The following is a 26,613-nucleotide window of genomic DNA, read 5'->3' on the forward strand; positions in this document are numbered from 1 at the left end:
GGCATTCTGTGCCACCAGCTTGGCAGACTGAAATAAACTTTAACTTCGAAATTGTTCTAATCAGTATGGAAGAGAAAAGCAAACTGGTATGAATCCACCAAGGACTTAAAAAGATCCCCTGAATGTTAATATCTGAGACTTGCCTTTATAGAACTTGATTAGTGTTTTGTGCCTGGAGACAGGAAGAAAAGTCGCTAGAGGGAATTAGGCAGTATACATAAGTAAATGCCAATAGACTGCTACATGATAGCGAGCAAAAATTGTGTGTAGAAATCTCAGCGTGTCTTTTTAAAGCCTGCCTGAGAAAGTTGAGCCCTTGGGAGATGGATTTCTTACTTCTTCAAATAAAACTAAGTTTGAATCAGAGCCAGAAGCTATATAAAGAATCCAAACTGGCCAGGTGTGGCACAGGCCTTTATTCCCAGCTCTATGGAGGCAAGCCTGATCTACATAGCAAGTCCCATCAGTGGCTAAGGGAGACCCTGCCTCAAAAAAAAACCCCAAAAAACAAAGAATTTATAGTGCATGGCGGCTCTAATCCGGGCACAAAGACTGAGGCAGCAGGATCCCTGTGAGTTCTAGGACAGCCTGGGCTATGTAGCTAGCCTTTGTGTTAGAAAACCAAACGCAATGTAGCACAGATGGTAGAGTGCTTGTGTAACATGCACAAAGCCATGGATTTCATTTCTAGCACCCTGTAAAAACAAGGTATGGTGGCAAGACACCTGTAATCCCAGCACTAGGGAGGTGGAGGCAGAAGGTCAGAAGTTTAATGTCATCCTCTCGTACCCGGAGCATTTTTTGTTTCTTGGACTACGTGGGACCTTGTCTTGCCCCCCCTCCCCCAAGAAAAAAGGTTTTCTGGCTAGGGAGATGGCAAAACCAGTAAAGGCACTCACTACCAAGCCTGCTGACCCGAGTTCAGTCCCTGTGACCCACATGGTAAAAGGAGAGTACAGGCCCTCCCCATCCCCAAGGTGTCCACTGACCACCACACACCCACACAGGATGTAAATTTTTTAAGTTTTAAGAAAAATTATTAAGGTTTTGAACACTGTCCCTATCCCCACGGTTGAAGAAAGAATCCAGGGCTTCAGACTTGCTAAGTGAGTGCTCTGTTACAGAGCTAAATCCGGTTTTACATTTTAAATGGGAATTTCATTTCTAAGCTATTTAACTAGACTGGAAATTGCCATTTGGTCAAAGGGAATTTCCAGACCCAGGTATTAGACAGCTCTGATCTATTAAAGATGCTGCATTAACCATTTTGTACTTAGGAAGGATAAGGATCTGGGCAAAACCGAGGCTAGTTTCTGCATTTCATTTTGTTCAGACTTACAGGAAATTTTCAAACAAGAAATTTACTAAACCTTTATGCAATGAACACCAGAGAACATTTTAATGGCAGTAAAATGTAGGACAAACCCTGGGAATGGAATAGAGCAAATATCTCAATGTCATTTCCATGTCTATAAAGACGTTTTCTTTCATGGAAGTATAAACTTCACTAGAGGGTAGGAATGGCGACTTTTAAAAGGGCGGGAACAAGGAGTTTTTTAAAAGTACACTGAATTTGACGATACGTGTTATACAAAAGACGTGAAATTATAGTGAGGGTCACATCTAGGTAGGTAGATACAGTATTGGGAGGTTTGAGTGCCAGTTAGGAAGGTTTCCAGAGACGCTCGCTCGAATTAGTGATGACTCTTGCTTGAGGTCCTGGGGTAACCGGCGAGCTCTGCCTCTGAGCTGCATTTGGGGAACAGGTGACCTAGAGGAAAAGCGCCCTTCAGGGCACCGCTCAGGCCTCGGGGACTGCAACCCCCATCATGCCTTTCGTGAGTCGCCGGGTGGCGCAGGCGCACTGCGCCGGTCTCAGCGCTGCAGAGGGGCGGGGCTCCCGGCGCCCGTTGGACGGCGTCGCCCTCCAGTTGCTCCCCTGCTTCTCAGGACTGTTAACCTCGAATGAGGAACGAGCCGGGCGGGAAGGGGAGGGCTGCGGCGGCGCGGGCAGAGCCCGCCGCGCCCGGGGCGGGGGGCGGCGAGGTCACGTAACGGCCTCCGGCGTCTCGCGGGGAGGGGGCGCCTTTGCGCGCTGTGGCTCGGAAACAGTTACCCGCTAGTAAACAACAGCTGCGCGCGCACCCGCATCAGCTGGCGCCGGATCCCGCACCTGCCACCTCCTGCCCAGTCTGGACCAGTCTGCGAGGCTGTCTCCTCTGCTGAGACCCGAGGAAACACGGCCAGAGGCTGCCCGCGCGGGGCCCGGGGCCGGGGAGGAAGCGTGTCCCGTCACTCGCGGGACAAACAGCTAGGGGTCCTGGGCTCCAGGGATTCGCGACGACCTGCCTCAACCCCGACCTGCTGTCCGCGGTATCCTGTCCCGCTAGCCGCCTTCTCCAGGACCCCGGGACCTCTGCCTGGACCAGAGCGGGCGCGTCTTCCCCGCAGACCTCGGGCAGGCAGGAATCCGCTCGGCCCCTGCATCCTCGCTGCTCTCATTCCTCCATCCTGTAGTGTGGGCTATTTTTCCCGTTATGCATGCGCACCTCTTCCACCAGACCCAAGTGGATTATCGACCTCAAAAACATCGGGTGGCCTTGCACACACCTCCACCCAGCCAGACCTGTGGGGTGTTCACCTGATACACAACAGGTGGCCAGTGCACACCTTTTCGCAATTTGATACACGCTATATTCGCCCGATAAGGGTGGGCCTGCATGTACCTTGCTCAGCTAGAACTGTGGGACACTCAACAGATAAAGAACTAACTACCTCGGCAGGATCCTGGGGGTTGAGCAGAGGAAGGCTTCACCTGCTGCTGTGAGATCATGGCACAGAGCCCTCAGCCCTGGACCAGGGGAGACAGCTAGGTAGCTCTTCCTTGTGAAGGAACCAAGTTGCACAAGATTAGCATCGTTTTGTTCTCATGTTTTTCTGTTTCTCAAAAAAAAAAAAATTCCAGTTATTGGTGTGCTTTCTAAAACAGTTGGCTTGAATTCTGAGTAGAAGCATTCTTAATTGGGACTTTGTGGGATGTAAATCAAGGTAATTGAGGGTTTTTTTTTTTAAGTTTTCTATTTTTACAATCAAAAGTAGCTGGCGTAGGAGGAAGACTTTTGTGAGCTTTTTCCTCTTTTGTCAGAAGGGAAAAGAAAAATGCATCCTCCAGAAGCCACTGCCAAGATGTCTTCAGTTCGGTTCATGGTGACACCAACAAAGATTGATGACATTCCAGGTTTGTCAGACACCAGCCCAGATCTCAGCTCTCGATCCAGTTCCCGAGTAAGATTTAGCTCCCGGGAAAGTGTGCCAGAAACTAGCAGGAGTGAGCCAATGAGTGAAATGTCTGGGGCCACTACTTCGCTGGCAACTGTTGCCCTGGATCCTGCCAGTGACCGGACTTCTAACCCCCAGGATGTCACTGAGGGTAAGTAGAACCCAGATGACAAGATGCTTTAGTGACTATTATTCATTCAGGATGACCATCTACTGAAGGATGTTCCCCATTTTACAATAATCACTAAGAATTAAGCCCCCCCCCCCTTTTCTGTTTTGCGTGGGAACCTTTGGAATGATGGGTAAAGCAGTAGGTCACTGCAGCAGTAATTTGACTTATGGGAAGGTGTATGGCAAGAAGGCAAGGAAATACACATACTTATTTCTTCATTTTTATCTCCTTAGAACAAAAGTAGTTTTTTTAATTATTAATTTTTATTTTAATGTGTATGAGTGTTATCCCTGAATGTATGTAAGTGCACCTGTGTCATGCAGTGCCCCCAGAGGATAGAAAACGGCGTCGGATCCCTTGGAACTGGAGTTATGGACATTGATAGCTGCCATGTGGGTGCTGGGATTCAAATCCCCCGTCTTCTGCAAGAATAGTCACTGCTTTTAACCACTGAGCCGTCTCTCCAGCTCCCGAAAGTAGTTATTTTGGGCGAAAGCAAATAGCAAAAAGAATTTAATAGCTTTCAGAATAGAGAATCCTGAACTAAATTTTAAAGGGTTGGATATGTGCTTTCTAGCCTGCTTTGGGGCTGTGACTCTTACAGTCTGCATGTAAGTCAGGTTTCCAGGAGTAGTTACTAATTTCATCTTAGTGAGTTTCTTCCACAGACTTTTATAGAGAGAGGTTAGATAACTAAGCTCACTCAAGTCGATGCTTTTCTGTTGAACAAGGAGCTTCTGAAGAGGCTTTTAGGGCCTGATTCCCACATCATTTCACCACTGAGCTTTAGATTAAATGTTTTGTGATTTGTGTGGAGTTTTTGTAGTCAGGAGGTACAGAAACCATTTCTGGCTCATACTGACCACTGTAGACCTTGAGCTCCCTAAGCTGGTTTGTGTCTGAGGGCTTGAACATTTTCATTTGATTTAGTGGGAAAGGGCGATGAAAAAGATAGAGAAGATAAAAGGAGATGGTAATATTTTTGCCGACTCAAGAAAGTTGGAGAGCTGCTATTTAGTTTTCTTCTGTATTCTGATCAATGTAATACAATCTTCCCATAAGGAAATCTTTCCCTTAAGACACTTAAAAATAGTATTCTACCCAAGGTTGCAAACCATAACCTCCACCACTGACTTGTGAAGACAAGGGTGACCTACCATTTTCCCGTCTCAGGAAATATTGTTCCTCCTAACTTAAAGGGTTCCGGAAACCAGAATAATTTTAGTTCCTTAATTTTGTTTGTTTTTAATGTCTTATGACAATACAAACTTGATAAAGCTTATTGTTCTAGAATTCTCTCATCCTTAACTAGTCACTCTTTTATGGAGGCATTGTTTGTTAATTCATGGACTTAACCTTTCACTGTGTTATGTACACTGTGTTAAAATTCTAATACAGAATAGAAAAAAATCATTTCTCCTTTTGCAAAATCATATTTTTTTACATTTCTTATACTTAAGATATTTAAAAAATATTTGTACTCATTCTTTGAGACTTTCATACAGCGTATTTTGTTCATATTCAGAACCCCTCCCCCATCTCTTCTCAGATCCATCCCCTCCTTCCTAACCCCCCTCACTTCGTGGCTGCTATTATTTTTCCTTAAGGTCTGTCAAGGTCTAATTTGTGTTCCGTAAATAGTCTTGACTGTAAGTCTATTTCCTGGAGTATAGTCAACCTAACCAGCATCACACCCTTAATGAAAACTGACTTTCCGTCTCCCAGCAGTTGTCATTTGCCAGTAGTTCCTCAACCAGAGGTGGGACTTTGTGCTTGCCTTTCTATACTGAGATTTTTGTCTGACTTGAGCTTATACAGGCCATGTGTGTGCTGTCATAAGCACTGTGGGTTCATATGTACAGCTGCCCCATTGTGTCCAGAAAACAGTTTCCTTGAATTATCTACCTTCTTTACACCCCTTCTTCTGCTATGTTCCCTGAGCCTTGGGAGGAGAGGGTATGCTATATGCTGTCCCATGTACGGCTGAACATTCTGTAATTTCTAATTGTCTGCACGTTGATCAGTTGTGGATCTTTGTATAAATCACCATCTGCTGCAAGAAACTTCTCTGGAGAATTGAGAGATGCACTAATCTATGGGTATAACTACAAGTCATTAGTCTAGTTAATACTACATCCATTTAGTAGAGTAATAGTAGGTTCTTCCCTACAGCCTGTGACCTGTCTAGCCACAGGTTCATGGCCTTGATAATAGTGCCAGTTATGGGCTCCATCTTGTGAAGCAGGCCTTAAAATACTTTTTGAGGCAGGCTCCCATGTAGGCCAGGCTGACCTCGAACTTGCTCTGTAATCAAGGATGAGCTTGAAGTCCTATCTTTCTGCCTCCACCTCCCAAGTGCTAGGATTACAGGCCTGCTCAACCACACACACCCAGTTTTATGCAATTCTGGGGATGGAAGTCTAGGCTTTGTGCATGCTAGGCAGACACTCTAGCAGCTGAACTCCCCTAGCCCATACCAAATAACTTAAAAAAAATATTTTATGTGTATGCATGTATTGCCTGCGTGTAGGTAAGTGCACCTGTGTTGTGCAATGCCCGTGGAGGACAGAAGAGGCTGTCCGATCCCCTGGAACCAGAGTTAACGGACAGTTGTTCGCTGCCATGTGGGTGCTGGGATTTGAACCCGGATGCTCTGCAAGAACAGTGTTCTTAACCGCTGAGCCATCTCTCCAGCCCCCCAAATAACTTAATTACATTTTTTATCCATCACACTGTATTTAACTTGTAAACATGGCAGTTAAAACTATACCAATGTTAAATTTTTAGTATTGTAATTGTCATTAGATAATTTATTGTCGAAAATTGTTAGACTTGGCATTTACATGTTGTAGAATTGTATTTTCTCTCTTCTAATCAGTGGACTTATTTCAGTAATAAGTAATGCAGAATAGGATCCTTGTCTAGTCCGTTGTTATCTGACCTTTAAGCATTCTTTACAATCCAGAGTAGAATAGCCTTACACCAAACTGGGGACATGGCTAGGTGAAATCTATGCTGTTTAAGTGGGTTCAGGGTTTTTTGTTGCTTTTTTGCTTTGTTTTATTTTTTGTCTTTTTTGAGACTGGGTCTCCTTGTAGTCCCAGCTGGCTTAGAACTCACTATGTAGACCAGGCTGGCCTTGAGCTCACAGAGATCTGCCTGCCTAGCTCACAGAGATCTGCCTGCCTCTGCCTCCCAAGTGCTGTGCCACCAGGCCTAGCTGGGTACAGGTTTTTATAACACATTTTTTCTTTAAGTTTGATTACTCTCTGGTACCCAAATGAGAGGGACACGAACAGTCCTGCCATTAGATACCATTTTCCCCTATTATTATAATCTAACTTTGTAGTTTCCCAATGACTTTTTTTCTTTTATGTTCTTTCTGAATGTAAAAAAATACATGTCATTGTCAAGAGAAAGATCTAATGGTAACATACTTTTGTCTTTGGCTCCCAAATTTAGTATAAGAAAATGACTTTTTCTACAATTGACTGTATCTTTAAGCTCATAGTAATTATTTTTGCTACTTTGCTATTTAAAATTCTGTGGATTTCTTGTCTACATCTTTTTGTGGGTATGATGTTGGTTTAATTCTCCTTTCCCCACAATTCCCATGTATCCCATATTTCTTGCTGTAAAGGAACTTCCCACCTAATGTTCCTTTTCTTATCATAAGCCTTCTACTTACAAACAAGTGGTCACACATGAAAATTTAAATACTTCTTTGTTTTAATTTTTTCCTACTCTTGGCCTTCTGAGTAGTTGGTGAAAGTGTTTGTACTTTGCTCTTGTTCTGGCAAGTTTCCATTAGAGTTTATAGGACTGTCTGAGTTGCTGTGTTAGCTTGTACAAAAAGAATGCCTTAATGATACACAAGAAACCGTTGGGAGATCTCTTCTGTAATTAACTTATGAAAACAGGGTGAGAGTGAAATTTTCCTTTACTTAAATAATTGAGAAAGTATAAATTGTTTACAATGCATTTTTGTAAAAGTGTTTTGATATTTGAGATTTTTAAGATTTGTTTTATTTGTGTGTATGTCTGTGTGTATGTGCTACATTTGTGTGGGTGCCTGTGGAGGCCAGAAGAAAGTGTCAGGTCCCATAGAGTTTGGGTGACAGGCAGTTGTGAGGTGCCTGACATGGGTGCCGGGAATTGAATTCAGGTGGTCTAGAAGGGCTTTTAACCCCTGAGCCAACTTTTTAGTCCTGGTTTTTTGTTTTGGTTTGTTTTTAAGAGATACATCAAGTTAGAACTGATAGCATATAATCTAATTCTGGCCAATCCTTGTTTTATTTATTTGTTTAGTTTTTGTGGTACAAAGATAGAGCCTAGGTATTTTTAATTTTATTTTAAAAAATATTTTTATTGAGTTTTTGTGCATTTCATACAATAGTTCTTAATCAGATTTACACCCCCTCCCTCATCTATGTCCTCTATGCCTCCCCCTCCACTGAACATCATGCATTCTGTCATATATGTTAAGCCCTGTCTAGTCAAGCATTTGTACCCAGATGGCCTTCGGTGCAAGTTCATCCAATGGAGTATAGTCAGCCTATCTAGAGATCTTAAAGAAGATCTGGTCTCTTTTACCCATTGGTAATCAATTGCCAACAGTTCTCAAGCTAGGGCTGGCCTGCCACCTATTTCCCTCACTCCACACTGGGCTCTTGTCTGATTGGGTTCACATGGATCATGCCACCATTGCCACAAGTTCACAAGAGCAAGCTTCTAGTGGCCTGAAAGCGTCTGTTTCCTTATGTTCATGTACCAACCCTGACTCTCACAATCTTTCCTCCCCCTCCTCCTCAGTGGTCTCTGAGCAGTGGGTGGGTGAGGTTTAATATAGGAGTATTATCCAGGGATACATACTCTGTAGTCTCTTATTCTCTAAAACTTAGCCAGTTGTGGCCTTCTGTGTTCATCACACTCTGTTGTATAATGAAGTTTCACTAGTGAGAGATGAAAGATGACCTAGTATTCTCTCCACCCCGTTTCACTATGTTCCATGAGACTTAGATGTAGAGTTTCCACTGTAGGAAACTCTAGGACTACCTAGGACTGGGCATCTCTCAGACATATATTCTCTGTGTGTGACCGACCAGTTGTGGAACTGTAATAACCTCCATCTGTTGCAAAAAAAACTTCTTTGATGAGTGGTGTACAGTACACATGTCTTTAAATATAAGGATCCATATTTAGCATGCAATAAGAAATTTCATTTGTCTAGAGATATGACAGAGATAGGATTTTCCCTCGGATCTGTGACCTCTCCAGCCATGTACATTTGGCTATATTTACAGTGCCACTCATGAGTTCCCGCCCATTTAGAGGGCTTAAGTCCAATTATATAGCTGTTGATAATTCCCTAGATAACAGTGCCACTGCTGTACCAACAGAGGTAGTTTGCTGTGCCAGTCATTGTGGTTATTAGGCTTTCAAGCTGGGTTGGACCATTGATTGAGTTTTCTCCCTTAGTAGCTTGAATAGTATCCTCTAGAACTATGAGAGCTAGACTTCAGGGAGAAGGCTTTCAGGTCAACTCCAGCTCCATTGTTCCATGTTCTGTGTCTGAAGTATGTCCTGTCTTTAGCAGTAGGGTCTTACTTTCAAGTTCTGGGAGATAACCAAGGACTCTGGCAATAACCTATATTATTTTGGGAGTTTTTTGGATTACTCTGACCAGCCACTGGAAGGGAGGTCTCTCCTGTCTGGCACTGTGCTCCTTGCCATACAGCCCCCATGTATACACATGCACTGTGTATTTCTCAGGGGGTTCCCAGGCCAGCACATTTCCCTCTGGCTTCTCACACCACCCAAGCTTCATTCATTCTCCCCACAGCCCCACCATCCAACCTTCCTTCTCCCTCCCCAGTCCAAATGCTCCCATTTTCCCCATCCTCCCTTGCAATAACACCTGCCTCCCACCATGCCGTACCTCCTGAGCTCTCTTCCCCGTCTCCCCATGGTCCCCTGCATGTCCTCCCCTCCTCCCCTCCTGAACACTCCCACTTTCCCCACCACCTCCCTGGTAACTAACATCTGTTCCCTACTACTCCCCTCTTCTGGGGCTCTTTCTTTCCCTTTCCCTCCGTGTTTCCATTTCCCTGTCTCCTCCTGTTACATCAGGATATATACTCACGTATAAGGGATTGGTGCAAAGCTCTATAAACAATGTAGAACATATATCACTTCACTTAGTATATTTCACTTAGTATAACACTCTCTAGCTCTATCCATTTACCTACAAATTTCATAATTTCATCTTTTCTTATTGCTGAGTAGAACTACATTGTGTAAAAGTATCACATTTTCATTACCCATTCATCAGTTGAGGAACATTTAGGTTGTTTCCGTTTCTTAGCTATTGTAAAAAGAGCAGCAACAAACATGGATGTATAGCTATCTCTATAGTAGGATGATTCCTTTAAATATATGCCAAGGAGTGATCTAACCAGATAATGTAGTAGATTCATTTTTAGTTTTTTGAGAGTTCTCCACACTGCTTTTCATAGTGGTTGCATGAGTTTGCATTCCCACCAGCAGTGAATGTGCATTCCCCTTTCTCTACATCCTCACCAGCATTTGGCATTATTCTCTTGATCTTAGCCAGTCTGACTGGGGTAAGATGGAATCTTAAAGTGGTTTTTATCTGCATTTCTCTAATAACTAAGGATGTTGAGCATTTTTTAAGGAACCTAGGCCTTATGCATAGTAACTAGGCAAATGCTCTACCACTGAGCTACCTCTCGAGTCTCAAATCCTATTTTAATGAATGAGAAAACAGATTTCTAAATATTATTTGAAGATAACAGTTAGTAGCAAAGTAAAGACTCTTAGTTTGCTTCTCTTTATTTTGTTTCGTTAAAATTTTTTTTTGTCTTTTTTGAGACAGGGTCTCCTTATAGCCCCAGATGTCCTGGAACTCACTATGTAGACCAGGCTGGCCTCAAACTCACAAAGATCCACCTGCCTCTGCCTCCCAAGTGCTGGGATTAAAGGCGTTCACCACTACTCCTGGCTTAAAATTTTTTTTTAAGGTATATGTGTATGTGTTTGTGAGTGTGGGTTTGTGCTTGGGAGTGCAGTACTGGTAATGCTGGAAGAGGTGATAGATCTCTGAGAGCTGGAGTTACAGTTGGTTGTAAACTGCCCACTATGGGTGCTGGGAATCAAAATCAAGTCCTCTGAAAAAGTAGAATGCACCTTTAACCTCTGAGTCATCTCTCTATCCCCTTGTTTTGCTTTTTAAATATCATGTTGGATGATAAAACCCAGGGTACTTTAGATGCCAATCAGTGCTCTATCACTGAGCTATAGCCAAGCCTCGGTCCTTTTAACTTCTTTTGCAGTGCTCTTTCTTAAATTATTATACGTCTGCTGTGATTAACATGTTTTAATATTAATAACCTTTTAGTTTACTTTCTGTTAATAAAGATCAAGGAACATACGTCTAGAAGTCTTATGAAGATCCTAATACAATTTACTGTCTTATAAGTTAACAAATATTCCATGAGACTCTGATTGTACAAGACACTAGAACAAATTATAGGAAATATGCCAGTAAGATATGGTATCTGCCTTGGGAGTTCATCTTGCAGTGGTGAAAATCAGTAGAACAATTACTCTATTCCTTCAGATATTTATTGAGTACTTATGGGATAGGCCCTGTGTAGGACTGAGAGAAAATAATCCATTATCTATTCTAAGGAAAGTTTCCTAATAGAGAAAGCAAACAAATTTTTATATAAATTATAATGTTGTCTAAGCACAATAGAAATATGCATGAATATTGCAAAGAAAAATGATAAACTAAGACAAACTGGAGACACTAAGAGATGGGAGGACCTGATGAGGTAAAATATAGTGAGAGATGCAGAAAGATTAATGACTGGTCCCAGGGTTGAATGTTGAAATAGAGTTTCAGAGGCGGGAAATGTCTCATGTTAATATGAAATGGTGTGCAGACTTAGGAGTGGGGTTCTGTAGAGTAAAAATAAAAGCTACTTTGGTCAGGAGGCCTAAATATACCAACTTACAGACTAAATGTTACCAAGGTTTTACTGAGATGTGCTAGAGATGAAAAAAAAATAGGAAGGTGATGTCTTCAAGGAGTCACTCTTTCTCTGAAACCTTTTCTGATTCAACCCTGTGTTCCACTACAATAGATGAGGTTTTTGTATCCTTACATCCCTTAGCCAGACTATTACTATAGTACCTATATCACTTTACTTTGTTGTTTTGATCTACATACTGTCTTTTCCAACCAGGCTGTAAGTTCATGAGGATAAGGCTACAGTTTTTATACCTGTAGTGTAATATGTGACACCCACATACTTGTTACTCAGTGAGTTGAAAAGTTTCCAGACTCAAAAAAGAGACAACAAAAATTTAAAAATACTATGAGAAACGGAAAATGAAAGACATACGCTAGAGCAAAGATACTTCATCTGGTGTATACTGGAGCTACCTAGAGATTTGTTTTTATTTTTTAAATTTTATTTATCTGTTTATTTTTATTTATTTATTTATTTATTATATTTATGGTCTCTATAGTCCCAGCATGTATGTGAGTGCACCCATGTCATGCAATGCCTCAGGGGTCAGAAGAAGGCTTCGGATTCCCCTGGAACTGGAGTTAAGGATGGTTCGTAGCCTCCGTGTGGGTGCTGGGAATCGAACCCGGGTCCACTGTAAGAGCAGTCAGTGCTCTTAACCGCTGAGCCATCTCTCCAGCCCATTACTTTTTTATTTTATGTATATGAGTGTATTGCCTGCATGTATGTAAGTGTACTTGTTTCATGCAATGCCCATGAAGGTCAGAAGAGGGTGTCGGATTCTATTAGATTTCCCTAGCACTGGAGTTATGGACAGTTGCCAGCTTCCATATAGGTGCTGGGAATTGAGTCTGGGTCCTCTGCAAGAGCAGCTAATGCTCTTAACTGCTGAGCCATCTCTCCAGCTCCTGTTTATTTTTGTTTTTTATTTTTTGTGTTTGAGTGTTTTGTGTACATGTAAGTGCATCCATGCATGCTTTGTCCACTGAGACCAGAAGAGGGTGCTGGATCCCCTGGAACTGGAGGTACAGACAGTTGTTAGCCATAATGTGGGTGTCATGGGAACCAAACCCTGGCCCTTCGCAAGAGCAGCCAGTGTTTGTAACCACTGAGCCATCTCTGCAGCCCCTTATCCAAAAAATTGTTTTCTGTTTTTAACACTTCTATCCCAGTCACATCCTCAGAGATATGTGATTTATTTGCATCAATATTAAAAAAAAATCTTTCACTGATTCAATTATGAAGCCAGTATTGACCACAGCTCAAAAGGGAAGCGTGATTAATGCCACACACATGGGAAACACTTTCCTATCTGAGCTGGCCTTTGAAAGGTGAACCAAAGTGCACCAAGTGCTTAGGGCACAGCTAGCTTTTCTTTAAGTGTCAGTAGATCTTACAAAATATTTATCAATGCTTGGAGCTGCTTCAGTACACATGGAAATTAGCCTACCCAGTTGCTCTACCAGCTCTGTAATGTGGTGTGGGTAGGTCTAATCCAATCCCTAATGTGAAGGTTAAAGCAGAATAAGAAACTTGGAAAGCTGTGTTTTGTTCACATGAACATGGTTTTATAATACCAAGCACTTTTAAAAAAATGCAAAGTTTCATATTACCCTCCCAAAGTCAAAATAAGTGAATGACATTGTATATACCTTTTTCTTGGCCATATTATCATTATTTATTGACTACCACCCATGCTTTACTTTGGCTCTCTCTGTGACACTATATAGAAGTAAAATGTATAGTTTATTAAAATATATTGATTTTCTACTCAAAGATTGCTTGATAGCATCCTCTGATTTTGGTTTTTTACATTTTGATTTATTTATTTTATTTTATGTGTATTAGTGTTTTTCCTGCATGTGTGTATGTGCACCACATATGTGCCTGGTACCTGCAGAGGCCAGAAGAGGGTGTTGCATCCCCTGGAACTGGAGTTATAAATGATTGTGAGCGTCCATGTGGGTGCTAGGAACCAAACTCAGGTCCTCTGCAAGAATAGCCAGTGCTTTTAGCCACTGAGTCATTGCTCCAGCTCCTCTGATAGACTTTTTAAAAAATATTTCAGTAACACTGCCGGCTGTGGTGGCACATGCCTTAGTCCCAGCACTCGGGAGGCAGAGGCAGGCAGATCTCTGTGAGTTCAAGGCCAGTCTTGTCTACACAGTGAGTTCAGGCCAGCTGGGGCTACAGAGAAACCCTGTCTCAAAAAGTAAATAGTATATATGTGTGTTTATTATAGGCAAATGTGGGCCATATGTATGTGGAGGACAGAGGTAAACATCAGTTACTCTCCATTTTACTTTTTAAGACAGTGTCACTGAATCTGAGCATTACCTATTTAGCTAGACTAGCTGGCTAGCAAGCCCCAGGGATCCTGTCTCTGCCTTCCTAGTGCTGGTATTATCAGTATGCAGTGCTGCACCCAGCTTTTTATATGCATTGCTGGGTTTACATGCATAAACTCAGGTCCTCATGCTTTCTTGACAAGCACTTTTCCAAGTGGGCCATCTCCCTGGCCCTCTGAACATTTTGATTTTAAGCCACAACTGCTTTCCCATGCTTCTTCCTACTCCATATCAACATTAAACTTTATAATGTTCTGTCTCCTCCTTAGTTAAGGAATACCTTCCTAGGTCTTTGATCCCAGGAAGCCAATGGAACTCTAAGAACAGTCCACAGAGTAGGATGGATGGACTATAATTGACAAATTGATTGATTATGGAGTTAATTTGGGTAAAACATATTTTAAAACTTCACAATGTACTAATACTACTTTATACCACAAAAAGCAGTCAGCCAAATCCAGAATATGGGTCTTTTCTTTTTTTTTATGTGTATGCATGTATTGCCTTCATGTAGGTAAGAGCACCTGTGTCATGCAATGCCTGTGGAGGTCAAAAGAGGCTGTCAGATCCCCTGAGACTGGAGTTACAGACAGTTGTTAGCTGCCATATGGGTACTGGGATTCAAACCTGGGTCTTCTGCAAGAACCACTAGTGTTCTTAACTGCTGGACCATCTTTCCAGCCCCAGGACATTTTATTTAATAACTAGGGACGCCTTCATACATTAAAAACCATCATGTCATTCAAATGCCATGTGTAGATTTAGATTGGATCCTGCTGTGACTAGAACAACTATAAAAAGACATTTTTGAGATAATTGGGGCTGGGTATGTTAGTACACATCTGTAGACCCAGCTATTCATGAGATTGAGGCAAGAGGATCACTTGAGCCAACAAATAGAGCACCAGCCAGGGAAACATAGAGACTGTGCTGGATAGCTTTAGTGTCAACTTGACACACCTGGGTTGAGAGAGCCTCAATTGGGGAATTGCCTCTATTGGACTGGCCTGTGGCTGTGTCTGAGGGGCATCTTCTTGATGAGTGATGTGGGAGGGCCCAGCCTCTGTGGGTGGTGCCACCCCTGGGCAGGTAGGCCTGTGTTACATAAGAAAGGCTGAGCAGGGGTCAGGGGAGCAAGCCAGTAAGCAGCGTTCCTCCATGGCCTGTGCTCCAGCTCCTGCTTCCAGGTTCCTGCCCTGAGTTCCTACCTTGGACTCCCTGATGAACTGTAACCTGGGAGATGTAAGCTAAATAAACCCTTTCCTCCCCAAGTTGGTATTGGTCAGAGTATTTTGTCACAGCAATGAAGAAACAAACTAGGTCAGAGACTGTCTTAAAAACACATGGAAGTCTCAGTAATTAGGGAAATTCGAAGTACATGGTATTCAGTAACATTAAGGAAATACTAATTTTCTTTTTATCTGGGTGCTAGGGAATCAAATTCAGGTCCTCATGTTTGTTGGGCGAGCACTTTACCCTCTGAGCTATCCCCAGTTTTTAAGATACTATTAAGACAGTTGTGGAACTTACATAACAAGGCTTCTTAATGAAGTCAGTGATATAAATAAATTAATCTCTTGGTCCAGCAAGATATCTCAGTGAGTAAAGACGCCTGCCACCAAACCTGGTGTGAGTTCAGTCCCAAGGCCCCACATAAAAAGTTGTTCTGATGTCCACCAGTGCATGCACACACATTAAATATGTAGATAAAAAGTTAAATAAGTCTGAGAACTATGAAAACCTGAAATATTGAAATTGTTTTAGATAGCTTAACTGAAAAGATTGAAGTTATCAAATTTGCAGGTTTTAGGGGCTGGAGAGATGTCTTTGCAGTGATGAGTTAAGTGCTATGGCCAGGCATGGTGGTACAAACCTTTGATCCCAACACTGGGGAGGCAGAGGCAGGTGGGTCTCAGAGAATGAGGCCAGCCTGGTCTACATACTGAGTTCCAAGGAGGCCAGGTAGAGCTACAGGGAAACTCTGTCTCAAAAAGCCAATAAGCAAACAAATGAAAAAAAAAGAGTTAGTGCTCTTGCAGAAGACCCAAGTTTGATTCTCAAAATTACCTGTAACTCCAGCGCTGGGGATCTTATGCCTTTGGCACCTAATGGGAGCTTATGTGCACATACCCGGCCCCTACTCCCCACACATATATACACATAATTTTAAATTTTTTCTTCAGATTTTAGAGTTAAGAACAAAAATTGAAACAAAAGCTTTATTAAGTTGCTAGGCTTTGAATTTTCTTTACATTTAGTTTTTCTTTCAATATTTTTGTGGGTATTGGTATATACGTGGGTGCCATGAGGTGTGTGCAAGGAAAATTTTCTTTCTTTCCACCTTGTGGGTACCAGGGATTGAACTCAAGTCATTAGCCTTTAAGGCAAGCACCTTAACCCTTTGAGCCACTTTTCTGGCCCCTTAATATTTACTTTTTAGTCCTAATTTTAGTCTTTTCTATTAAGGATTTCCTGTCTTTTTAGGCAGGAGTTGCTGCGTTTCAGCCTCATTTTCTCACTAACGCAGCCAGTGGCAGCTTTTAGTTTGCACTTTTATTACTACATTTCATAGTCCTTTTTACTTTTTTTCGGTCTTTTTGAGACAGGGTCTCCCTGTAGCCCTAGCTGACCTGGAAGTTGCTATGTAGATCAGGCTGGCCTCGAACTCACAGAGATCTCCCTGCCTCTGCTTCCCAAGTGCTGGCGTTAAAGGCGTGTGCCACCATGCTTGATCCTTTTTACATTTCTAGTGACCTTTAGAAGTCCAGGCAAGAAAGGCAGTTGGTAGCGTCTATCTGCCCTCATAATCGTTTGGTAGATAGCTTTAAGTTTTTGTCTAAACGGCACTTGAATTTCGTCCACTTACCAGTTAGGTCTGCTTTTTGATTTGAAGTAAAGCTATTCATTTTCCATATGGAGTTAAAAAGAGAGAAAACACTGTAAAGTAGGCACTTCTGCATACACACGTACATTTTCATTTTGAGGAGTTAGAAGAAACAATCCAGTTGGAATTTATTTTTCTTTGAGATATTTCATTTACATTTACCCAGTTTGAATGCTTATTTTCACAGCTGGCTATTTATATTGTAAGATACATACAAAAGACTATGATCTTTTATCTAGTTTAGTAGTATGCTATATTCCAATTAAATTTTCCATTAGATGAGGTAACAGTTTGATATTTTTCATTTAGTCTTTTTTAAAATTTTATTTTATGTGTCTGGATGTATTGCCTGCATGTATGTAAGTGCACCTGTGTCATGCAGTGCCCACAGAGGTCAGAAGAAGGCATCAGGTTTCCCTGGAACTGGAGTTATGGATAGTTGTTAGCCGATGTGTTAGTACTGAGAATTGAACCCAGGTCTTCTGCAAGAGTGAGCAGTGCTCTTAACTACTAAGCCATCTCTCCAGCCACACTTGTTTTGTTTTTGTGGGATGTGTGTGTGTGTGTGTGTGTGTGTGTGTGTGTGTGTGTGTGTGTGCTGTTTTGTTTTTTTTTTTCTGTGCTAACGTTAGCCTTTTCTTATTCAGGAGAAAACTGAGGCATCAGTTATGTAACTTGGCCAAGGTCAAGTAGATAATACATTAAAGAATAGTGATTTGAGTCCCAGAACTGTGTGATTCCAATAGTATTTTGTCTTTACATAGATTGGCCCTGTGGAAATGTTTATTAAGCTATAATTGCATAGTACAGTAGTGGATGCATGAAAGAAATACAGTTTTTATATTCTGAGACATTTTGCCTAACATTCAATGAAAAATTAAAATTACATATTCTCTGGATTGCTTAGATTTGATATTTCTTAAAGAAAATTTGGCCTAAAAATGTATACTTCAGCTGGGTGTGATGGCACACACATTTAATCCCAGCATTTGGGAGGCAGAGGCTGGTGGATCTCTATGAATTTGAGGCCAGCCGGGTTTACATAGTAAGTTATAGGCCAGCAGGGGCCACAGGGAGACCTTGTCTCAAAAAAACAAAAAAGAAAGAAATGTATACTTCATTGTTATGTATACACACAATGTCCTTGTGTCTATGGCAGTGTAGTACTGCTGAGTTACATGGACAGTTTGTATTAGTATACAAACATGTATAGTTCATGACTATTCATATTTTAACCCAATTCTTAGTGAATGTTTTCTTTTCTTCACTTTTTTCTTTCCTTTATTTTGTTGTTTTGGTTTTTTGTTTGTTTCTTTATGGGTTTTTGTTGTTGTTGTTGTTGTTTATAAGACAGCCTCTCCCTGGAACTTGTTATGTAGACCAGGCTGGCCTTGATCTCACATATATCTGCATTCCTCTGCCTCCCAAGTGCTGGGATTAAAAGTGTGTGCCACCATGCCCAGCTTCCTTTTCTTCTTTATTTTTTATTTTGATTTTTGTTTGGATTTTGAGGCAGTCTTGCTAATTAACCAAGGTTGGCCTTGACTGTGGGATCCTCCTACTTCAGCCTCCTAACTGCTATATTACTGGTATTCATCACCATGTCTGTCTCAGTAAATCTATATGTAAATGGACAAAGGAGTAAGAAAACAGTGACTCATAAAAACATTTCTTCTTTGAAGTGGAAATTTAGTTAGCAAGGATGGGACAAGGACTGGGAAAGTAGCTCAGTGATAGAGTACTTACACAGCACATGTAGAGCCCTATGTTCAGCAGCTAGGCCACAAAAAAAAAAAAAAGGATTGATTGCTTAAGTAATTATGTAATTAACAAGGATATATTCAGATTGTGTTTTCAATTTTTCTTTCCTTACATTTTTAGAAATACATTTATAGTTGTTTTACTTTAGATTTTCATGGTCACTAGAAACCAAATTTTAAATATTTTATATTTGTTTTATGTATATGAGTGTATTGCCTACATGTGTGTAAGTGCACCTGTGTTGTACAATGCCCTCAGAGGTCAGATGAGGGCATCACTTTTCCGTGGAACTGGAGTTACAGATGATTGTTAGCCACCATCCAGGTGCTGGGATTTGAACCCAGGTCCTCTACAAAAGTAACCAGTGCTCTTAACTACTGAGTCATCGCTCCAGCTCCATTTTTAATCTACCATTTCATAATAGAAAACTGAAATGCCATACATCAGAAATCAACCTTCAGTGAGATACTGAATTGTCCATGTGCTTAGCTGCCAGTGCTACCTCTTTGGTTGGTGAGTCTTGGGTCCACCTATGCATAGACTATAATGACATTAGAATAATAGGGCAGCAGCCCTGTTTAGGAAGTTATAACATGGATTAGAAAGGCAGCTATAGGGGTTGGACGGGTGGCTCAGCAGTTAAGAACACACACACTGTTTCTGAGGACCCTAGTTCATTTCCCAGCATCCACATTAAGTAATTCACAATCACCTGTCTAGCTTGAGGGAATACAATGCCTTTGGCCTCCAGAGGCACTGGCATAAAGGACATATATTCATACACATATCCACACATATGTGTACGAGTATATACACATGGTGGAGAGAGCACCAGTAAAAGCTGAGAACTCATTGCTTGGAGGCGTTTAATATTACCTCCTTCAGTGTTTGGATTCTAAGGCTAAGATTACTGAAGCAGCTATCAAATTATCTAACCATCACATCCTATTACATTCTAGTGAACACTCACAGTGTTGGGTCTCTGAAGAAGTAGCTGAGCAAAGTGGTGATGCATTATGCTCTCGAGGTTCTTTCTTTGCTTGTTCTTTCTTATTATATTTATGGTGCTGGTTTTATATTGTCTTTATTGCGTAGTTCATTGGATATCAAGACTGAAAGCTCCATCTGGTCAGTGGGCAGTCTCTTGCACTTTGTTTCATTCCTATTTTCTGGTACATAGTGGGCACTCAAATATTGTAGAATAAATGCATGAGTCTTTCTGCCTCAGTTTGAAAAAAAAAACCCTGATACTTTAACTAGCTAGAAGAACTCTGTGCCTTTCTTACTCTGCAATATTATGAATCCATCAGAAAGTAATGTCTTTTATCTATTATTTTTAGTTTTTTTAAACTTAATAACCACATGATTAGAAGAAGCATTTCATTACAGCTTTAACATATTCAGTAACACATTCCAGAGCAAGGATACATCTCTTTCAAAGGTGGCTATAAATTTTTAGGTTCACAATTGAATTAATACAGTCATGCAATATTGAACTCAGTATAAACCCTGTAAGACATAAAATTGAATGAGTTTTTCCCCTTTAAAGAAGATCTCCATTTCATTTTAAGATATGCTGTTTTCTACATTTTAATGCTACTAACGCTATTTTTAGTTTTTTTTACCCTAAAATTTATTACATATTAACCACTGGTACCATTTCATAAAAATCTGTTTTGATAGTTTTAAGTAGTAAATCCTTGCTGTCCATGATAGTTGGGCTTCACAAAAATAATTCAGCCACTTTTTCTGTACTTGTCTGTTTAATAAGACTGTGATCATTTTGATAATTTTAACTGTTATTCTCAATAGCAGAAAGATAAACAGATTTACTGAGTATGATAAATGAGGAAAGTGTAGATGCATCTTGTACTTAAGAATGAGAGTATATTTTCAGACTTGCAACAGTTGTAGTAACTCTTAAGAAGTGAACTGCTCATTATCTTCTGTAAGATGTTTATAACATTCTGTAAAAACAGCCATTCAGAGTATAGTGTGCAGACAGTGCTGGGTCATGAGCTGTTTATTACCTGTCTGAGGAGGTAAGCTAAGAAATAAAGATTTTGGAAACTTGTACAGCAGTTGGATAGAGCAATTCTTTTTGAGACAGGGTCCTATTATGTAGCCCTGGCTGGCATGGAATGCTTTTTGTAAACCAGATTAGCCTTGAACTCACAGAGATCCTCCTATCTCTGCCTCTGAGTGCTGCTGGGATTAAAGGCCATCATACCTGGCCCTGATAGACCAATTTGATGCCTATTGAATTTCATGAAAAAACTTGGGATTTATGTTTGGTATGTCTCCATTTCATTTTTCTAATAATTAAAAAAATTCACATTATTAGCCCATAATTATTGGACATTTTAAAAGTTCTGCTGGGCACAATGGTATGCTCCTGGGAAGGCAGTGGCAAGAGGATTGCTCTCACATAAAAAAGAATCCTTCATCAAAGATCATTTGCAAAACACTGTTCGAAAACGGTAGCTAACAGTCTTTCATCTGTGTGCTTAACCCAACAACTGATGCCATACCCAGTGGGGGAATTGGATAGTGTTTCTCTACCACTGTATCTGAGTAGGAATGGGGAATAGGTTGGTATTTTATGCAAGTAGTTTTTACTTAAGAATCTCTGATCCTAGGCTGGGGAGATGACTCAGTGGGTAAGAGTACTTGCTCTGCAAGCATGAGCACTTGAGCTCAAATCCCTAGCACCCACATAAAAACCTAGCATGGTTGCCTGTGCTCCATTGCTGGGAGATGGAAACAAGTGGATCCTGCAACTCACTGGCCAGCCTGCCTAACCAAAAATGGTGAACTTCGGAATCAGTGAGGAACTCTGTCTCAAGGGAATGAGGTAGAGCCTGATTTATTTTGGCTTTTGAGACAGGGGCCCTGTAGCTCCAGCTGGCTTAGAACTCACTATGTAGACTAAGCTGACCTTGATTTTACAAATCACATATTTTGAGGAAATGCTGGAGGGAGGGACTCATGAGACCCCCATCCTTAGCTGAGGAGCAGTTGGCAGCTCATGGCTGCTGGAGGAGGGAATCATTTTTTTCATTGGTGCAGCCACTTGTAAGTTGTCTGTGCTACAGTAAATAACCTCACACCTATGCTCATGCAAGCTTTGGTCATTAAAAGAATACATGAGCTGGGCGTGGTGGCACATGCCTTTGGTTCCTGCACTTTGGAGGCAGAGGCAGGTGGATCTCTGTGAGTTCGAGGCCAGCCTGGTCTACATAGTGAGTTCCAGGACAGCTGGACAGCTGGGCCTACGGGAAGACCCTGTCTTAAAAAAAAAAAAAAAGAATACATGAAAGCTGGGCATGGTGGCACATGCTGAGGGGCACTAGAGAGGGGAAGAGTGAATAGCACCACAATATATACATGTATGAAATTGTCAAAGAATTAACAAAAATAAGGTGTCTTCTAAGAATGAAATATATTAGGCCTGGAGAGATGGCTCAGCAGTTAAGAGCACTGACTGTTTTTGCAGAGGGCCTGGGTTGGGTTCCCAGCACTCACATGGCAGTCAACAACCATCTATAGCTCCATTTCCAGGGGATCTAACACCCTCTTCTGACTTCCATGGGCATTGTACACATGAGGTGCACTTACAAAATGCAGACAAAACACTCATACACACAAAATAAAAGTAAATAAATAAAAAATGTATTACATATTTTCCTCAAGCATCATCTCTACAGATAGGATGAACTACTGTGTATTATAGTTATATGGATATATAAAATAGAGGACAAAGATTTATAGCCAAGGATAAAACAACCTATTAATGCTCAGAGGTATTCATAAGTGTTTAATCACAAAAATGAAAGTCTAAGTTTTCATTTATATTTAGTTGCTTGCCAGTGGTTACAGTGATTCAATAAGAATATCCACCTTGGACTAGGAGTGTGACTCAGTGGTAGAGTACTTGCACAGCATGCTGGAGTCCCTAAATTCCATCATGAGTACTACAAACAACGACAAAAATACAAATTTAAAGATGAGTTGGCACATGCCTTTAATCCCAGCACTTTGGAGACAGAGGCAGGCAGATCTCTGTGGGATCAAAGTCAGCCTTGTCTACATAGGAAGTTCCAACCCTACTGTGGCTACAGGTGGACCTTGTCTGAAAAATAAAAATTAAATATATAATAAATAAATAAGAAGGAAGGAAGGCAAGGAAAATCCACCTTAAATATCTTGAAATAATTGCTGTGCTAGAAGCAGCTGCTTGTGAAGTAGAGTCTACTTTCTTTGCTGTTTCAGAAACATACTATTTGAAGTAAACTGAATATTATAGGTGTGAAACCATTAATTGGACATAATTTTAAAGGTTTTACCTTAGGTATGGCTAGATCTTAGTAGCAGAGAAAGTATTCTGAATGTGTCTTCATCTGCAGGAGTTTAGGAGAGGATCCCACAACTTAAACCTGTTTCCAGTCCGAGTTTGTTGTTCAGCATTCATTCCCAGTGCCCAAGATACTCTTATAAATTCTTGTCCTGTGTAACATGGTTGTATGCGTGTTTGTTATTGAGAGAATTCTGTGAGCAAGTGCAGACAGATTAAGACTGCCGTATGTGTGCTCATGAAATCTAGCCTGTTCTTTTTTATTCATGTCCATTTTAAAAGATAATATGCCTGTATCTTGAATTGAATTTAATTTCATATTTTATTTTCAAAACGAGTTCTATTTAAATGCAAATATATTATGAAATTTTCCACATATCTGCAGGATGTTCTCAAGAGCGAACAGAATGACATTTGTCATAATTCATATATTAAAAATACACAGGGCTTTAATTCCAGGTGTTTTGCTTACTGTTTACTAATAGTTTCCTTAACATGAAACCATTTTTAGAATGAATACTTACTAGAAATTTTGTTTGTTTAAGGTAGTGTCTCACTATATAGACCAAGCTGGCCCCAAACTCACAAAGATCTGCTTGCCTCTGTCTCTGAAATGCTGGGATTAAAAATATGTACCAGCACTCCCCAGTAGAAAAAATTTAAGAACCATCTTAAGTCAAGCATGGTAGCTCTTGTGCTATATATAATTTGTGCACTTGAGAGACTGAGGCAGGAAGATCTTAAATATCAAGGCCCCAACTCAAAACAACAAAAAGAACAACTTCAGCAATAAGATCATATGATTTTAGATTCGACATGGTAATACAACTGTCAGTTTCTAAGAACCAAGATAAAAAATACATATGATTTGCCCTAAAAAAGGATAATATTTTTCCCACTGGATAGAATAGTTAAAATGTGTTACAGTCTGATAATGAAAATAATTTTCTTCTGACTTTCCTTTATTTCAGTCTTTTCACTAAACCTTAACTTGTTATTTTTTTAATAAATGGGTTGCCTAAGACAACACTGGTTATCATGAATTGTGAGCTCAGTCTAAAAATACATAATTGGGCAGGGAGGCATGATACATTATAATTTCAGAATAATTACCCAGAATAGCCCCATTCTTCTGAGAAATGAGCATGCTGATATTTTAAAGATATAGTCATAAATAAAATGTTTTACTAAAACTCACTAGTAAAGTGAATATGAATATTTTTTACCTAATATAGTAAACACTGTGGGAATAATGCTGTTATAAATGCCCCTTTTTGCCAGTCTGGCCTCCATATCTTATCCTAAAATACCATACTTTCTTTGGTCTTTTTGAGACAGGGTCTCCCTGTAGCCCCAGCTGTCCTGGAACTATGTAGACCAGGCTGGCCTTGAACTCACAGAGATCTGCCTGCCTCTGCCTCCCGAGTGTTGGGATTAAAGGCATGCACCACCATGCCCGGCCCAATACCATACATTTTTAAAACATAGCAGTGTAAATATTTTAAACCTGTAAAACAGCTCTCTCAACATTCAAGACTCCTAAAATTGAAGCACAAGAAAAGTACTTATGCAACTCTGTAGCTTTTATGTGAAATGGAATTTGACCCTGAAGTGACTTTGTTTACAATGAGATTTCAGTGGTTAATTTCCATTGCATTTTCCTAACTTTTTATTATGAAAAATTTCAAATGTACAGAAAATTTGAAGGAATTGTATAGTGAGCACCCATTAATCTTCATTCTATGTATGCTGCAGTGAACATTTTGCTATATATATAGTCACCCTTTCCCCTTCATTAATCTAATTTTGAAGCATTTTAAAGTTTCAGGAATCAGTGTGCTTTACCCCAGGCATATTAGTATGTGTATCATTAGCATGCATATCATTAGCATGTGTATCATTCATATTATGTGTAATTCATACTGCATAATGCCTTTGAGATTTAGCTGTTGTGATGGTTTGAATGAAAATGTCCCCCATAGGCTCCAAATATTTGGACATTTTGTCCCCACATGGTGGTGCTGTTTTGGGAGGTTTTAGAAGGTGTAGCCATCCTGGAGGAAGCATATCACTGGGGGTGGGCTTAGAGAATTCTGAAGCCTTGCCAAATCTCCACTTGCTCTCTTGCTTCCTGTGCCTGCCTGAGAAGTACGTCAGTGGGGGTGGGCTTAGAGAATTCTTGCTGGATCTCCAGTTGCACTCTTGCTTCCTGTGCCTGCGTGATGATGTGAGAGTTTTACTTCTGCTGTTCCTGCTCCAGCCACCTCCAGCCACCATGCCTCCCTGCCATGATGGACTGTAATTCCCCTGGAACTGTAAGATCAAATAAACTCTTCCTTCTATAAATTGCTTTGGTCAGTATTTCTGTCACAGCAACAGAAAAGTGACTAATAGAGCTGTGGTGTTGAATGTATCAGTTTATTCCTGTTCATTGTTGAGTAGCAGTCCATTGTCTGAAACTCCTACTAAGTTGTTTATCCCATTGGTAGATATCTGGGTGATTTCCTGTTTGGGCTATTTTGAATAAAGCAGCTATATACATCCTTACTTGAATTTTTGGTAGATTTATCTTTTATTACTCTTGGTTGGGTCATAGAGTAAGAATATGTTTTAGATTTATAAAAATCTGCTAGAACGTGTCTAAGATAGTTGTGCCATTTTAGACTCACCGCTAATGCCTGCTCTACATTTATGTGTGTGTGCATGTGTGCATGTGTATGTGTGTGAATGTTCTGCCTGCGTTTGCGTAAGTGTACCTGTGTCGTGCAATGCCTGCGTAGATCAAAAGAGGGTGTGGGAACCCCCTGAAGTTAAGGATGGTTGTTAGCTGCCATGTGGGTGCTGAGAATGGAACCCAAGTCCTCTACAAGAGCAGCTAGTGCTCTTAACCACTAAGCCATCTTTCTAGCCCCTGCTCTACATTTTTTGTCAAGTCTTTTTCGTTTTCATCTCCCCGATAGCCACTGATATTGAGCACTTTTTCAAGTACTTACTAGCCATTTGTGTATCTTTCTTTATCAATTGTCTGTTTAAATATTTTGTCTTACCGAATTATAGGTATAGGGAGTCTTTGTGTGTTTTATATACAAGGTCTTGTATTTCAAGGTAAAAGGAAACATCAGTTCACTGTTGCCATATATTTTTAAACGTTTATTACTAATTCGAACTTAGAATTTGTTTGCAGCTTTTTTTTTTTTTCTTTCGAAGTAAACTTATGCAGTGAAATGCAGGTGAACATTCCAAGTGAGCATTGGCTGTTTGAAAGATGCATCTGTAGGACCCTAAGCCTTAGCAAGATGTCCAATATTATTACCATTTCAGGAAGTTTTGCCGTGATCGGTCCCAGTTAATCTCCCTCTCCATCCTTCCATAGGCATCTGTTATACTAATAAAAAATTTTTATTAGTATATATTCATTGTACAAAATAATAGGTTTTATCTGGGAATGATGGTGCACACCTTTAATTCAAGCACTTGGGAAGCAGAGAGGCAGGTGAATATCTGTAAGTTCAGGGCCAGCCTGGTCTACATAGCAAGTTCCAGACCAGCCAGAGCGACATAGTGAGACCCTATCTCAAACAACAAAGATAATAGGTTTTATGATAACCTTTTCATTCACTGAAGTCATGATCTTGTTCACCTCTCTCTATTACCCTTTTCTGTTGTCCCCTTTCCCCTCCCATCGTCCCCCTTCCTCTTCCCAAATAGTCCCCTCTCTGCTTTCAAGTCTTGTTTTTACTTTATGAGTGTTTTGCCTA

At 40.7% G+C, this 26,613-nt stretch overlaps 1 protein-coding gene across 3 annotated transcripts in view; it reads left to right on the forward strand.

Annotated features, from left to right (window-relative positions):
• Positions 1 to 2,649: 2,649 nt before the first annotated feature.
• The window catches only part of Slc12a6 (solute carrier family 12 member 6), a 118,669-nt gene continuing 94,705 nt past the window's right edge, over positions 2,650 to 26,613 (forward strand). For 2 of the 3 annotated variants that reach the window (XM_008841144.2, XM_017800132.2), the window contains exon 1: positions 2,650 to 3,430. In XM_008841144.2, the coding sequence (XP_008839366.1) occupies positions 3,160 to 3,430 (271 nt within the window). In that variant the 5' untranslated portion in view covers positions 2,650 to 3,159. The remainder of the gene's footprint in view (positions 3,431 to 26,613) is intronic. The other variant, XM_017800131.2, reaches the window with a different exon arrangement.

Source organism: Nannospalax galili, unplaced genomic scaffold (genome assembly GCF_000622305.1).
Source record: "Nannospalax galili isolate Female #2095 unplaced genomic scaffold, S.galili_v1.0 scaffold999, whole genome shotgun sequence".
In the NCBI taxonomy this organism is placed as follows: Eukaryota; Metazoa; Chordata; class Mammalia; order Rodentia; family Spalacidae; genus Nannospalax; species Nannospalax galili.